General features: G+C 45.6%; 1 protein-coding gene across 5 annotated transcripts in view; it reads left to right on the forward strand.

The window, feature by feature from the left end:
• The window catches only part of PAK5 (p21 (RAC1) activated kinase 5), a 163,005-nt gene that overhangs the window by 132,031 nt on the left and 16,964 nt on the right, over window positions 1–14,010 (forward strand). For all 5 annotated transcript variants that reach the window (XM_053974785.1, XM_053974787.1, XM_053974786.1 and 2 more), the window contains one exon: window positions 12,662–13,459. In XM_053974785.1, the coding sequence (XP_053830760.1) occupies window positions 12,662–13,459 (798 nt within the window). The remainder of the gene's footprint in view (window positions 1–12,661; window positions 13,460–14,010) is intronic.

Here is a 14,010-nt window from a genome sequence, read left to right on the forward strand (position 1 = left end):
GCAGCCTTTAGAGCTCAAAACCCACATTAACCTATAGGTCTACACATTAAAGGGCCAGACTCTTGTGCCAGCATTTCAGAAATGAAATCTGGTCTCCTCTGGGAGTACCAGACTGGGAATACTCTCCAGGTAGCACTTTATAACCTGAAACAAGCCAGGAATTAGATCCTGACCAAGGACGCTCATAATCAGGTTCTTTTTTTAACATGGAAGTTGGTCCCTGAAGACAAATCTAGAGGACACTGTTCCAGTAACTCCTGTGGCTGGCTTGCCTGTCCTGGAAAATGAGCTACACTCCCAGCTTGCTGCCTGGAGGTGGAAGGCTCCATCACTGCTCCATGTGGCTGTTGTTTGTAGCTCCTTCTCATTTGTTCAGCCCAGCTTTTTACTCCAAAGCCTTCTCTGTACTGACTATACTCTCCCTGGGGCCAGGAGCAGAGCTCAGGCCTGGGAAGGACCAGGCAGGTGGAGATGATGCTTTGGAGGTGATGCTTTTGCTTTTTTTTCCTCCTGGAACTTGTTGCATGGCCGTGGTCCCCCAGAGCAAAGCGTGGAAAATAAGCAGTGAGGTGTGAGCAGTGAATGCTTTCCCCAAAAGTGTCTGGAAGGGCTGGGTGTGTTTTACCAGGATCAGTCACACAGCCCAGCGAGCCCCTGCTTGGCTTGGCCGAGAAAGCCAAACTGGAGCGGCATGTGCTGGGAGATGCCTCGTTTCCACAGGCTGGCCGAGCCTCCAGGGGTGCTGCTGGAGTGCCTCGGGCCACAAGCCGAGTTAGAGCATTCTCTGCTCGTGGTCGCTGGTGGGAAGCACTAGGTGGCAGCAGGCAATCCCTGGAATCCTATCCGTCGGTGTCAGTCCTGAGAGCTGAGGTAATGAGGAACCTGCTGGGGCATCCTGATGGCTTTGCTCAGGGCACATGCTTCAGCCCACATAGTAAAGGTCTCTGGAGGGGATTTCCACAGAAAATGGGTCCTGCAGAATCTGCAGTGCATGTCAGCACCAGGGTGGCGCTTGCTCCTTCCCTTTCATTCATCCGTGCAGTTCAGTCACTGCATTCTGCAATCTCAGTGACAGAATTGTCCCTAGGTCTGGTAAGGAGTATGGTTTGAGCCCTTGTAGTCCAGAGCAGAAACAAGACAGGTTATAGTCCCATTGAACCATGCTCCATATAATAGAAATCTTTATTGTCCCTCCCAATCCAAACCATTCTGTGATTCTATAATTATAACCAAACAGCCACATTCATTCAATCCCAGCAGAGTTTAGTTCAATAGAGTCAGAGGGGAAAAAAATGTTGCCAAGCAGCTCACTTACCTGTGGAGCCAAAGCTCCAGGTATAAATGTGCTTTTTTCTGTCTCCTGCTCTGACATGATTAGATCTGGGCTTTGGTGGCTCTCTAGGAATTTGAAAGTGCTTTGCTGAGCTTTCTTTTTTGTCTTCCCCTTCATGCAGGATCCAATTACACCAGACAAGTGCTATGTATTACCAGGGAACAACACTGACTTACCTGCAGAGACTTTTAAATGCCTTTTCTGTTGTCTGTGGGATGAACGGTGTGCGCCAGAAAAAAAAAGGGCATTTCAGATACAGATCTTTGGAGAGAGAAAAGTGAATTGAAGTATTTAGGATGAACATTTCTGCTTTTTAATTGCTGAGATCCAGCAGGCATTAGTAGTTAGCTATCAGGATCACACAGTTAAAAGGATAGCATAAGATTACGAATTTTACTGAATTCTACAGTTTTGTAGCCTGAGCAGAACAGTAATTGGTATCTGTGTCCTAGTTTGCAGTTAATGATTCTCGCAAAGCATAGTGCACATGAAGATCCTTATTGCTAAGGCTTATGCTTCCCTGTGAAGCAGCACTTCCCAGGAGCAGGGGATAGATAGGTGTAGAAATCTGGTTTAAACACAGTGGTTTTAATGACCACTCTGGGAAAATGCTCTGGAGCAGGAGGGGGGGTGTGACTCCCATCGTACAGCCCAGGCCAGGGGAAGCAGCCCCATTTCTCCCTAATCAGCAGCCTTGTGCTGCCCTTCTCCTTCTCCGTGCCTTGCCATGCTGCCTGCAGGGCTGGAGCAGGGAGGAGCTGCTCTGTGTCAGGCGGATTCATTTATTGAGTGTGTCAGGACCAACCTGCTGCCAAGGACAGAGGGCACTTGATGGCGACGCAGCCCAGCAAATGGAATTAGATCGAGATGAGCCTAGAAATGTTTGAGCAGTTTCTTGTACACCAGAGATTGTTGTGCTGAGATTGCTTCACCTCTGCTGCAGAGCATCCTCTGAAATCTCCTGCCTCACTTTGTTCCCATCAAGGTGTTTGATTTGCACTTCTCTTTTACAACAGGGAATAATTAAAATGTCAGCTGAGGAAGCTCCTCGTGTCTTTCATCTCACCTGCCTTGTAAATTTGACCTAAGCATTAGATTTCTGCACAGGAGCACTTTTTGCTTCATGCCCATGTTTGCAGATGAAAACCACTCAGTGGGAGTCAGTCCTGCTTCCTTAGGACATTCCTGTGGCTGCATTTCCCATCTGATAGTGTCCTTGAAAAGGAAAAGTAATATATTTCCTTGGAAGAAAGAATGCTGCAATTTACAATGCAGATGAAATTACTTTGTGTTTTTATTTTGCCAATACAAATTCCTGGATTCCCTGAAATCAAGGAGTGAGCTTTCAGGAGAGGATGAAGGAGTCCAAAGTAGTCAGAGACATCAGTCAGATTAAAAAGTGCTCCTTGCATGTCATGTGGCCAGGAATGCACAATTTTAGTGTGTTAGGAAGAACCTTGAAACTTTCTGGCTGTTTTAAGGCTGTGAGACTGAGGCATTTTTTTGGCACATTGCCAGTGCAGGATGATTTCTTCTGCTGTGCCTTGATAGTGCCTTCCCTGCCACCATGGGCAGTGCTCTGCACGCATCACCCTGCCTTCCTCGGGGTGCTAATCCCAAATTCACAGGGCTGAGATTGCATGGACTGTCCCAAACCTGAGCAGGGCTCATGGGCAAAAGCCCTATCCACCTCCAGTGCTGGGGACTGAGGCCTCAGCACTCACCAACATCACCTTCCTCTCTCTGCCTCTGCCTGATGATTTATGGAGTGGGAAGGTCATTGACAACCCTCTGCCACAGCTTGCAGAGCACCAAGAGCTCCTCGAGCTGGCCCCACACACTTGGAAACAGAAATGTTGACTTTGTCTTCAAACACCTGCCGTAAATGAAGCTTCCTTTGCTGTGGCAGTACAGTTCTAATTGTTTCTTCTAAATTAACTGAGTGTCAAAATCCTCATTTTAATTAAAAGCAGGAGATGACCCTGACCACAGTGGAGCGACCCAAGAGCCTCTGCCCTCCTGAGCAAGTGCCCCTCTGTAAGAGCTGTCAGATGAAGGCAATTACTTCCTGAGCATAAAATTTTATCACACTGGAATTGACTTAAATATTTCAGAAAGCTCAATCAAACTGCAGCCAGAAAAATCTTTCACTGAGGAAAAAAAGAACCAGGATCATTAATTGGGTTAATGCTCCATCAACCTTGCATTTGTTAATGGGCATGTTTAGGGCACAAGGGGAGCCTCATCTAGGGAAAATTCATCTGAGCTACAGAGAGGGTTTATGCTGCAGTGTGACTTTATGAATTACACTCTGTCCCTCTCCTCAGCTTTTGTAACTGGGGCTGCTGCTCGAGAGCAGACTGCATTCCCCGTGTGAGTGCCCTGTACCACTATGGTAAATGTAGGGGTGAGTGGGACTGGGAGGGTGGAGTTTCACACCACCCACCCTACACCAGGGCTCCTCTGCCTGTGGAAATCCCACCCCAGCTCTTCTGTGGCCCTTCCAGTGAAATCTGTGATTGTGGCATGTGGCTTGGTTGTAGGAAGGCTCCTTTTAAATGCCTGTCAACCCTGGGGGGACTCATACGGTGCTGTGCCCCACCAGATCCCAGCACCAATCATGGGTAGATGTGGGATACTGACTCTGTGCCCTAAAAACAGTGGCACTGGGTGTTTCAGTGTCAGCACCATGGGGGACACCCACAGCTCCTCTGGAGTGTAGCACTACGTTCTCAAAGTTGAAGTATTTGGGGAGCTGGTGGGGAAGTGTTGTTTAATTCTTGCAATTTCTAATGCCTTTGTTGAGAAAAGTGGGGGTTTTTTTTCCCTCACGCTACCCCCACATAAAAACCTGGAAAAATAAGAGTCTAGACTGCAGATATTAGAGGTAAGGATGACTGGCTGATGCACATTAAGGTTGGTGATGATTGTGATGTGGCTGCAGAGAACTGTGCATCCATTTGTGTTGTGATGCACTAAAAAGGGAAACTCCTACACATTTGGGATAGCCCCGGGTCCCTGTTGGCTCCTCTTGCTATCCCAGCTCCCTGCAGTTTCCCTGAGGAGTGCTTACACCAAATTCAGATGAGCAGCAGAGTCAGTTCATACCTGGTTTGAGATGCATTTTTGTGATGTGTTTTCCTGTGAAAGGGATGATGCCAGGACTGATGGAGGCATCAGGATTGCTAGCAGCCCTTGCTTCATCTCCTGTGGCCTGCCTTGTGGCTGAGGATGAGGAGCTGTAGACAGAAGGCACTGTTCCCACGTCTCTCCCAAAGTGTATCAGTAGTCCATGCACAAACCAGCTCCCAAGGCCAGATCTCAGAGGTACCAGTGAGACACTGGAGCTTCAGTGCTTTAACAGCCCATGGTGGTGGTATTTTTATTTCCACAAAACCCTATGTAAGTCACAGCCCTGCCTGCAGCACACCTTTGGTCCTGGACCTGGGACGTGTCTGCTCCTGTCTTGGTGTTACAAAACTAAAAGTTGTGTTTCTTGGAGAGAGGGATTTCTGTCATCTCCCCTGAATGTCCCCAACTCTGCTTTGTGTTTTTTAGCTGGCTCCAGAGTCAGCCCTGTTGGAAGCTCTGGGGTGCTGCTTCTGCAGGATTTCTCCCATGACTGCCATGGGATCCTGTGTGGTGCAGAAACCACATCAGCAGTTGCTGAGCACATCTGTACCTCAGTAAACCTTACTGAATTTGCTTTGCAAATTCCTTGGGGGAAAGACACTACCACAGAGGCATTGGCAACTGATGTGGCTTGGAAAGGGGGAGAGCAAGGTGGAGAGGAAGATGCCTGGTCCTGCTGATTCATCAGTCTTCCCAGATTACATTATCTTTGTTCTTCTCTGCCAGAAAATGTTGATCTGACAAAACAGGAAAATTTTACATTGATGAACAGATGTTTTTTTCCAGAATTTGGACAAAATATTGCAATCTTTGGTGTGGTTTGCTACAGTTTTTTATTTTAGTGGGTCTGCTCTGTGCACTGTTGTGCTGAAACCATTGCCACCAGCCTTAAGAAAATGCAGCAGTACAGAGGACAGTTAAAATTCCTGTGACTAAGGTTTTTGAGTTATTTAATTTTGTGGGACATTTTTCTTTTCCTTTCCATCTCTGGATAAAAGAAAATTTTGAAGGGTCCTAAGTCCTATGAAACAGGAATTGTTTGGTTTGAAATTTCTCCACTCCTCTCCCTGAAGTTGTTGAACCCATCAGTAATACTGATCAGTATTACAGACACTTTCTGTATTACTGAATCAGTAATACAGACACTTTCAAATTAGAACTTTTAAGTCACATTTCACTCATTTGTTGTGTGTCTGAGAGATTTGCACAGATCAGATATGTTTAAAGTAGGCACAGAATAATTATTTTAACTTTTAAAATTTTCTAGTAGCATTTCAAATTACATATAACAAGCATTTTTGTGTATTAAAAATAAAATAAGAAAAAGTTACTAGAATATAGATATTTCAGTGGTATTTTAAAACTAAATGTTGTGTTAAAGTTGCTGTATTTTAAGATGTCAAAAAATTACCAGTGAATGTGATTATAATGAAATGTTGCTCTTGTTGTTATGGAAACCTTTTAAAACTGCTGTGCGGGGTGGGAAATTACAAGGTGCCGTTTTGATGAGCCCTTTTTTATAGTTTCCCATTATTTTGCTTTTGAAGAATTTTAAACAGCTGGCAGTAGTGTTGTTAAGCATATTAGACTGCTCTCAAGCTGTACCTTTGTTTTGATCCCAGGATTTGGAGTCAGCTCAGGTGACGTGCCCATCCCAGATGTGGCACATCCTGCAGCATTCATGGGCTCGTGTCTGGGGGCTGCTGCCCTCCCAAAGGCTGATTAGGCTGAGTTTTACATGGGGGTTTGCATTTCTCTGATTTCTCCTGTGCAGGGGAAAGGTCCTGTTTGAGAGCTGTCCCAAGCAGGGATTTATGGATCTCCTAGAAAGGGATTAGAGCAATTCATGCAGTGGGGTCTTGGCTCACATGCTAAGACACTTCATGGCAAGGGGCAGGTGACACTGTCTCGTGCTCCTGGTTTGAGCAGGTGACTCTGTGCTGTAAAGGGCATGTTTGGTCCAGGGTGCAGACACCCAAATCCTGTCCCAGCTGAGCCACCCAAAACCACTGCAATCTGCAGAGTGCCTTCCCCAAGGAAGGAGCTGTGGGATACCAAAATGATTACTGTTTTCTAATACTGTTTTTATGGGGAGAATGAGAATTTATAGCATTGGGAAGGAATTCATAACAGAAATTATATAAACTCCACGGCTTCCAGGTGTAAAGCAGGCTCTAAATTACAGGCTTCAGGAAGGGATGTTCTGACATATTTTCTGTCTGTTGTGTATTCCTTGTGACTAACTCCGAGTAATAGCTGTTTTTGTAGACAGGCTGTAGATCAAAACTGGAGCAGCTCCCACAGGACACTACTGGAGGGTGCAGAGTGATGAATTACCTCCTGTCCCATCCAGCATCATTTCTCACAATGTATCTGATGAGTTCCTGTCCAAAAGGCTTCTTTCCAGGCTAATCTGTGTGGCACAAGTGCCCTAAACTTCCCACTTAGAGGAAAGAGGGGGTGGAGGTATAGAAATCTTTTTCACTCCTTCTCATGCAGAAGGAGACCATTCAGGTGTAATTAAGAATTCACTGGGATGTGGAAGGATTGGGAGGATAATTCTGACACTGTCATTTGGAAAAGCAGCTCAGAGGTTTGAATTTGTCCCCAAGTGAATATTCCATGGAGAAAAGCCTAAAGTGCCCAGTGGAACCACTTACCTGAGAGCAGCAGTCCCAGCTCCTGGCTGAGCTCCCCAGGCACTGGGCCTTCAGCTGCCATCCCTTTTCCTCCCTGGCAGCACATTTACTTCTCCATGTTCAGTCAGCCATTGGAGATGTGGGCAGGTCTTTATCTCTCACCTCCCATCTTCCCCCGAGCCCAGTCCTGGTGGCAGCCCTCAGGATGGCACATCAGCCTTAAAATTTAGCCTCACACACAAGGGAAAGGATCCACCTCATGTTGGCCCTGGGCTACTGCAGACAGCAGGGGTTTGCTTCGTGCTTTTGTCTCTTTCCAGGAGTTTTAAGAGACTCCATCTATTTTGGAGTCACAGAGTCACAGAATGGCTCGGGTTGGAAGGTGCCACCTCCCTGCTCCAGCAGGGTGATCCCAGAGCACATGGCGCAGGATTGTGTCCAGGCGGTTCTCGAATGTCTCAAGGGAGGAAGAGTCCACAACCTCTCTGGGCAATGTGTGCCATTGTGTGGTCACCTGCACAGTAAATTCTTCCCTCTCTAAGTACTTTTTCTTCTGTAAGAGCAGATCAGATACAGACCCCTGACACATCTGGCTGCAGCTATAAAACTGTGTTACTCACAGGGAAAGCTGGAGTTTTCCTTCTGAAGTGATGACAAGGATCAGTTTTTCTCTTCAAGTGCCGTTCATATTTGTTTACACTGGGAGTAAAATGTGGTGTCGTGAACACAGCTTCAATCACTTTGAAATGTCTTGCAACACAAGAAAATAAATTACCAATATATCCATCACTTAGAATTCGATTATTCTGACCATCTGTGCTTTATGCACATTTTCTTAAGAATAAAAAAAATTATTTTCAGCATAGGCAGTGCTTTCATGTGCTTTATGTGTAATGCAGATGAGGGGAGAAGCTAGCTAGAGGTAAAATCAGAGTTTAGATTGCCTGTTTATAAGGGTGACCTTTCCTTAAAATTCCTTTTTTTTTTCCACCCTGCACATTTAGAATCCTCATTGACTCCTGAAAACCCAGCTCCAGGAGGACAAAGGATGATATATTCCTAACGAGTGTGTAAAGTATAGTAGCTCTAAAGACAATAAATGCAAGGTCGCATTAGGGCACAACAGTTAATTACTCACTTCATTATTGTCAAGGTTAATACAGTGTTTGAGCGCAGGAGCTGTTTCTCATCTCCTGCTGGAAACCAGGCAAGACAGCCTCTCTGGCAGGCAGATCCATTACAGCTTATCGCGGCAGGACAGGCGCTGCGGAGGCACCATGAGGGATGGCTGCTGTCACCAGGCCTGCCCGAGGAGCCATGGGAGCTGAGCCCAGCCCCAAGTCACAGGCACTGCACCCCACTGCTTCCATGTGCCAGGGTGTGAGACATGCTACTCACTTACAAAAATTTAGAAAGGTTTATTGAACCTTATCAAAAATACAACAGAAGACTGAATAGAGAAAAGATTATGGCACCAGGAGCAGAGGATTTTCCCACCACGTGCTCATCCACACAATGGAGGTTTCGCTTTTTACCCCTTTGGCCCCTCCCAAAGTTCTGTCCACTCCTTCTTTGCTGTCCAGTGGTGGAGATCACTTCCTTCAATCTTGATTGGAGGTCAGCTGTTGCCACAGTAACGAGCCAACCCTCCCAAAATTCCCAAATCCAGGCCACCCCTGATAACAACACAAGGGGGGTAAAATATAACTATAAATCTATAGAACTTTTCTTAACATATATACAGGATATTTGCATTTAATTGTGAGAGTCAACCATGGCATTAAGTCTATCACAAGGGGAATGGCAGCACGGAATTCCTGGCACTCCTCCATCCGCGGGAGCATCGGTTCCTCCTGAGCTGCACAGTACAGCAGCTTTAATAAACAGCACGGGTGTGGAGCCCTGGGGCAGCCCTGGGGGAGCTGAGGGGCTCCATCCCGCTTTTCCAGCCAGGACAAGGTGCTTCCATTAGGGGATCTCAGCAGGCAGAACAAAGGCCTTGGAAATCTTTGCCCATCAAGCTTGGCAAAGGATACTTTGCTTTTATCTGCTTTGCCTGCAGCAGCCCTGAAAAATCCGTAAGTTTAAAAATGCAAAGACCGGTAAGTGGGTAAAAAACATTCAGAAACCAATCTCTGTAAATATGTCTAGAATATAGAGACAAAATCCCCTCCTCCTCCTCACATTTTTTTTCAGTTTATAAAGCTGTTAAAATTAGAAAAGCTAGTCTAGTTCCTGTGACACTAATTACCGTTATATCTCTTTCCATGATAGCCCTTTCCTGTTATATTTTCTTTCAAGGTTTTTGTTTTGCTTTTTAAATTAGAGCTCAGATTTCCCATCATTTGTGATTCCTGCCATTGAGGAATGAGGTTTTCCCTCTGCTCACTGATACAGTGCCCAGAGTCCACAATCCCAAACCAAGACCCCACATCATCAGTCCATCTTTTCCCCTGAAGTCTTTCCTTGGAGCCTGGCTACTCCTTGTGGGCCTGGCACTAACATTAGGCTTTCAGGTTTGGGAATTTGGGCCATGCTTATGGCAGCTCCCAATCTCAGGCTTCTTTCTGCAAATCTTGTGCTTTCAAGGAAAGCTGTGGGTACTGGTGAGCGCCAGCACACGCTTTCTCTCTAGTAAATCAATTCAGGACAAGTTAACATGGTACAACATGTGTTTTATTCTTTATAACATCTTATTTGATTCAGTTTTTTTAATTTTGATGCTCTGCTCATTCTTACAGAGCAATTACTTTAATTACTCCTTTACACCAATACCTTCTTTGGGATATTAATTTGTTTTTTCAGCCTAGTAAATGGTTCTGCCCACTAGGGAGTTACACAATGTACTTCAGAATTGTGTACAAACATTTTAAGTTCTATTCAGATAGCAAAACACTTGACAATATAGAGCATTTCACAGGGTCTTGGTGAAACACTTCCCAAATTTTCTTCTCCATGGACACTACAGTTTTTTTGATATGAATGGTGCAAGCTGGTGTAGGCTGGTGTAGGTCTGATTTAGCCTGGGGCATCTCACCAAGTCTGGCTTTCCATATAAGGGAAATGCAAAATTTAAAAAGAATCCAAAGCATAGAAATATTATTGTTGCTTTTGTTGTTAGAAATAATTAAGTATCATAACAGATAATAATTGTTATTCATAGTAACAAAGCACTGACTATTCAGTAGAAAGTGTGCCTCTGGAATAGGTAAGTTTTTTCTCCCTTTGTGCTGGCCATTTCCATTTTCTCATGGAAAATAATGTGAAGCTAATAGGAATTGCAGCCATCACACTGCAAGTCACTGTTTGCCAGTGATCATCCTTAAAATGCTGGGATAAAAGAAATGGGGTTTGGTTCTTAATCCCCTTAACTTCATCAGTCAGATGAGACAGCACTGAGGTCCCAGAGCTATCCAAGACAGCTTCACCAGGCTGAGGCTTTGGTGGCAAATGCTTTTTTTCTTTTCAAACCAGAATCTCCTATAAGATCATTTTACTATTAGTACTATTTTTAAATCCTCATAATCGAAAAGGTTACTCCCACGCATGCACCTGTCTGCAGAAAATCCCCAAACTGCAGGGATTTGTCACCAGTGAATTCCTTAACATATAAACACTCAGCTGCATTCTTCTAAATCTTCCTTCTGAGGGTGTCTGAAAATCCAGACAGAGCGTGCCTGGCGGAGCAGAGGGGCAGGTCCTCTTCCATCTAGTGGGAGAGGCCACTCTGCTCCAGGGGCTCCCTGCGGCTCCTCTGGGTGCACCCAGGAAACCTCTCCTTTGTGCAGGCCAGCCCCGTGGAGAGTGTTAAATGGGCATTTTCCTTCTTGGCAGGCGTTTGCACAGGGGTGGCAGTCGTGTATTTCAATCTTGTTTTCAATTATAAGCATTTCATTGTCGAATGTTGCTGGTTTATTACATGATAATTAAATATGAATGATCGCGCAGTCATCCTGCCTAAGAGGCTGTAGCAGAATTAAACCAATCCCTCTCATCTTGCTGAATGGCTTTGGAGGTGAAAGGAGTGATCTATTTGCTGTCTCTTATTTTTGCTGTCCTATTGTTTCAGTACCACTGGCTTCAAAATAGCAAACTAGGCAAGTAATTACGGATATAAATCAGAGCAGGAAGCAGGTCAGGACTGCTTTGCTTTTCACCTGCCTTTTCTCAACTGCCTTTTGCTGGGAGACAGAGAAGTACATTCCTCTTAATTTTGTGATCTTACTAGTGTTACTAGTGATTGAATGCTTTTTTTGACAAAGTTTGAATTCCTGAGCGCTGTCAAGCAGGAGTTGAGCAGTCTCATTATGCTTTGAACAAAGGAATGAGTGTAGAGCAAGTGATCTGGCTGGATCTGATATGCTCTGGTTGGTGTCCAATATTTCACATTCAGCCATGCCTGCTTGGTTCCTGATACACCACAGTCAGCGTGCAACACTTCCAGAGAGGAAAATCTCCTTGGGGTGACCACAGTGACTCTGTTGAAAAGCTCAGTGAGTTAAGTAAGATGCAGCCAGAGATATTTAGCCAAAGTAAATCAGCAAAGCAAATGTGTTTTCAGGAGAGCCTGGCTGATTTATGGCCTTGGCCACCAATCTGTACATCTTATTTTTGTCGAGTGTTTGTAAACGTGAAGTGGTTCTCAATGGCAGTCCCCAGGTGAGAAATGGATGCAGCCACATGTTACAGCCTTCAGGTGGTACTGGCTAAAAAAATAAAATCTTTCTTGGAGGTGAGTAACACAGTAACTCACCTCCCATCCTACCAGGAGCAGCAGTATTTTGGACATAAAGGAGTGGGGATGTGTAGGGGGATCTATGGAAGGCTTTGCAATTGTGGAACACAAATGAGGCCAGCACTTGGCATCCCTGATGTCAAGCAATGATGGGTGTCCCAGAGCTATGGTTGTGCACCATGGCTTGCTGGATGCTGTGTGTTACAAGGAGATGGAGTTCAGTATTTTTTCCTCTTTCCCAAGTGTCTTTTATCCTGAGTTAACTAAGAGGCAATCCTCAGTGGGATTCTGCTACTCAGGAACATACTGTTTTGTAAAGAAAGGAAAAAAACAAGAAAATTCAGTGCCTGATTAACTGTATGCTACTTTTCGTTCCAGCAATTTGTTGAAATAGCACATGGAAGTGACCGCTGAATGATTCTCATTTAGCTTATCCATGCCCTGTAAATCCGACTCAGCCCACTAGTGTGGCTTGATGCAGACAACTGAATAAGAACAAATGAAAAATAAGTAGTGAGTTTAGATGTCGCTGTTGTTGGCCGCTGAACACTCACTTCTGAAATTTGGCCTTTTGAGAGTGCCTTGGGGTTGCATGTCAAATCCCAGCTTGTGATCTACACTGAATTTAAACATTTCTTCACATCCTACTGTAATTATTTATTGAGGGGTGTTTTTTAGCAATGAGATTTGTGACTGAAGAACATAAGACATTGCTATGGGTAGTCCTGGGTGAATATAGACTTTTTTCCTTTTTGGTGTTTTTTTTTGGTGAAATACTAAACAAAAACCAGTATTTAATCAAAGCAATTTTTTTATTCCCAGACCATTGTTCGAGGAAACAAGCCTCGAAAGGATACTTCAATCAATGGCCTGCTGGAGGAGTTTGACAACATCTCAGTGACACGATCCAATTCCCTGCGGAAGGAAAGCCCTCCCACCCACCGCCAAGGAAATGCAAACCACGTGCCAAGGCACCAGGAGGAAAATGGCTATATCACGTACTCCCAGTACTCCAGCGAGTCAGATACCACAACAGACTTTGTCGTGGAGAAATTCCGAGACAAGGCTCTCTATGGGGACGAGTTGGACAGGTACTACAAGGGCAGCTTCGCCGCCAAGCAGAACGGGCACATGATGAAGGTGACGTCCCGGGACATCTATTACTCAGAAGTGACACCCCTGCAGTCAGACCTGTCCAGATTCCTCCCAGATTACCACGCACACCTGGAGACAAAGCCCAAAGCACTGGAATACGGCGGCCTGAAGCTGGAGTACCAGCGGATCCCCAGTGGATCCTCCCTGGACTACAGGGATTCCTTTCCTTACGCCCCGTCCCGAGCGTCGGTGGAGAGTGAGTGCCCCAAGGAGAGGCTGGAGTACGGTGACAGTGACTGGGGACACAGCCTGAGCAAGGATGACTATGACAAGAGGCCAAAGTCATCCTATGTGGACCCTGCAAGCCCTCAGCCAGCCATGAGGCAGAGATCCAGGTCAGGCTCTGGCCTGCAGGAGCCGGCCATGCCCTACGGAGCAAGCGCCTTCAAAGCACACCAGCAAGGACATTCCTACAGCTCCTACACCTACCCCCGCCTGTCCGAGACTGCAGCAGGCATGCCCAAGGTAACCTGACCTGCCTGGGGGCAGTGCTGCCAGAGCAGGGATCAGCCTCTCCACAAAGGGAGTGCCAAAAGTAAAAATTAAGGGCAAGGAGCCATGCTTGGGCACGCAATGCTAAATGTGGCTGGTAACATCCCCAAGAGTTGTGTGGCTGCTCCTTGGCAGGTGGGGAAACCTGCCCATTTTACTTGGGTGTATGAAGATGGATGTCAGGGACCAGTGGGTCTAAGATACTTACTAAAAGGCAGGTTTGGAGTGCCTATCTTCTGGGGATTTTATTTGAAATTCCCAGTAAATGCAAGTTCTTTGGCAGTTTTTTGTAGCTTCGGGAGTTTGTACACCTGAGCAGATCTCAGCCAGAGGTGAGATGCTGGTCTGGTTTGTGTATCAGATACTTCTGTGTTTGAATTGTTACTGTGCAAGGCTGAAACCTCTGTGCTTCTGTATTTATGCCATCTTTATATTACAAGCTCTTCACTGCTCATGAGGGGCTTACTCCCTTCTGTGTTGTTTTTAAGCATTGAAATGAAGTCAAAGCAGTTGATCTCACCTAT

Source organism: Vidua macroura, chromosome 3, assembly GCF_024509145.1.
Source record: "Vidua macroura isolate BioBank_ID:100142 chromosome 3, ASM2450914v1, whole genome shotgun sequence".
Taxonomy (NCBI): Eukaryota; Metazoa; Chordata; class Aves; order Passeriformes; family Viduidae; genus Vidua; species Vidua macroura.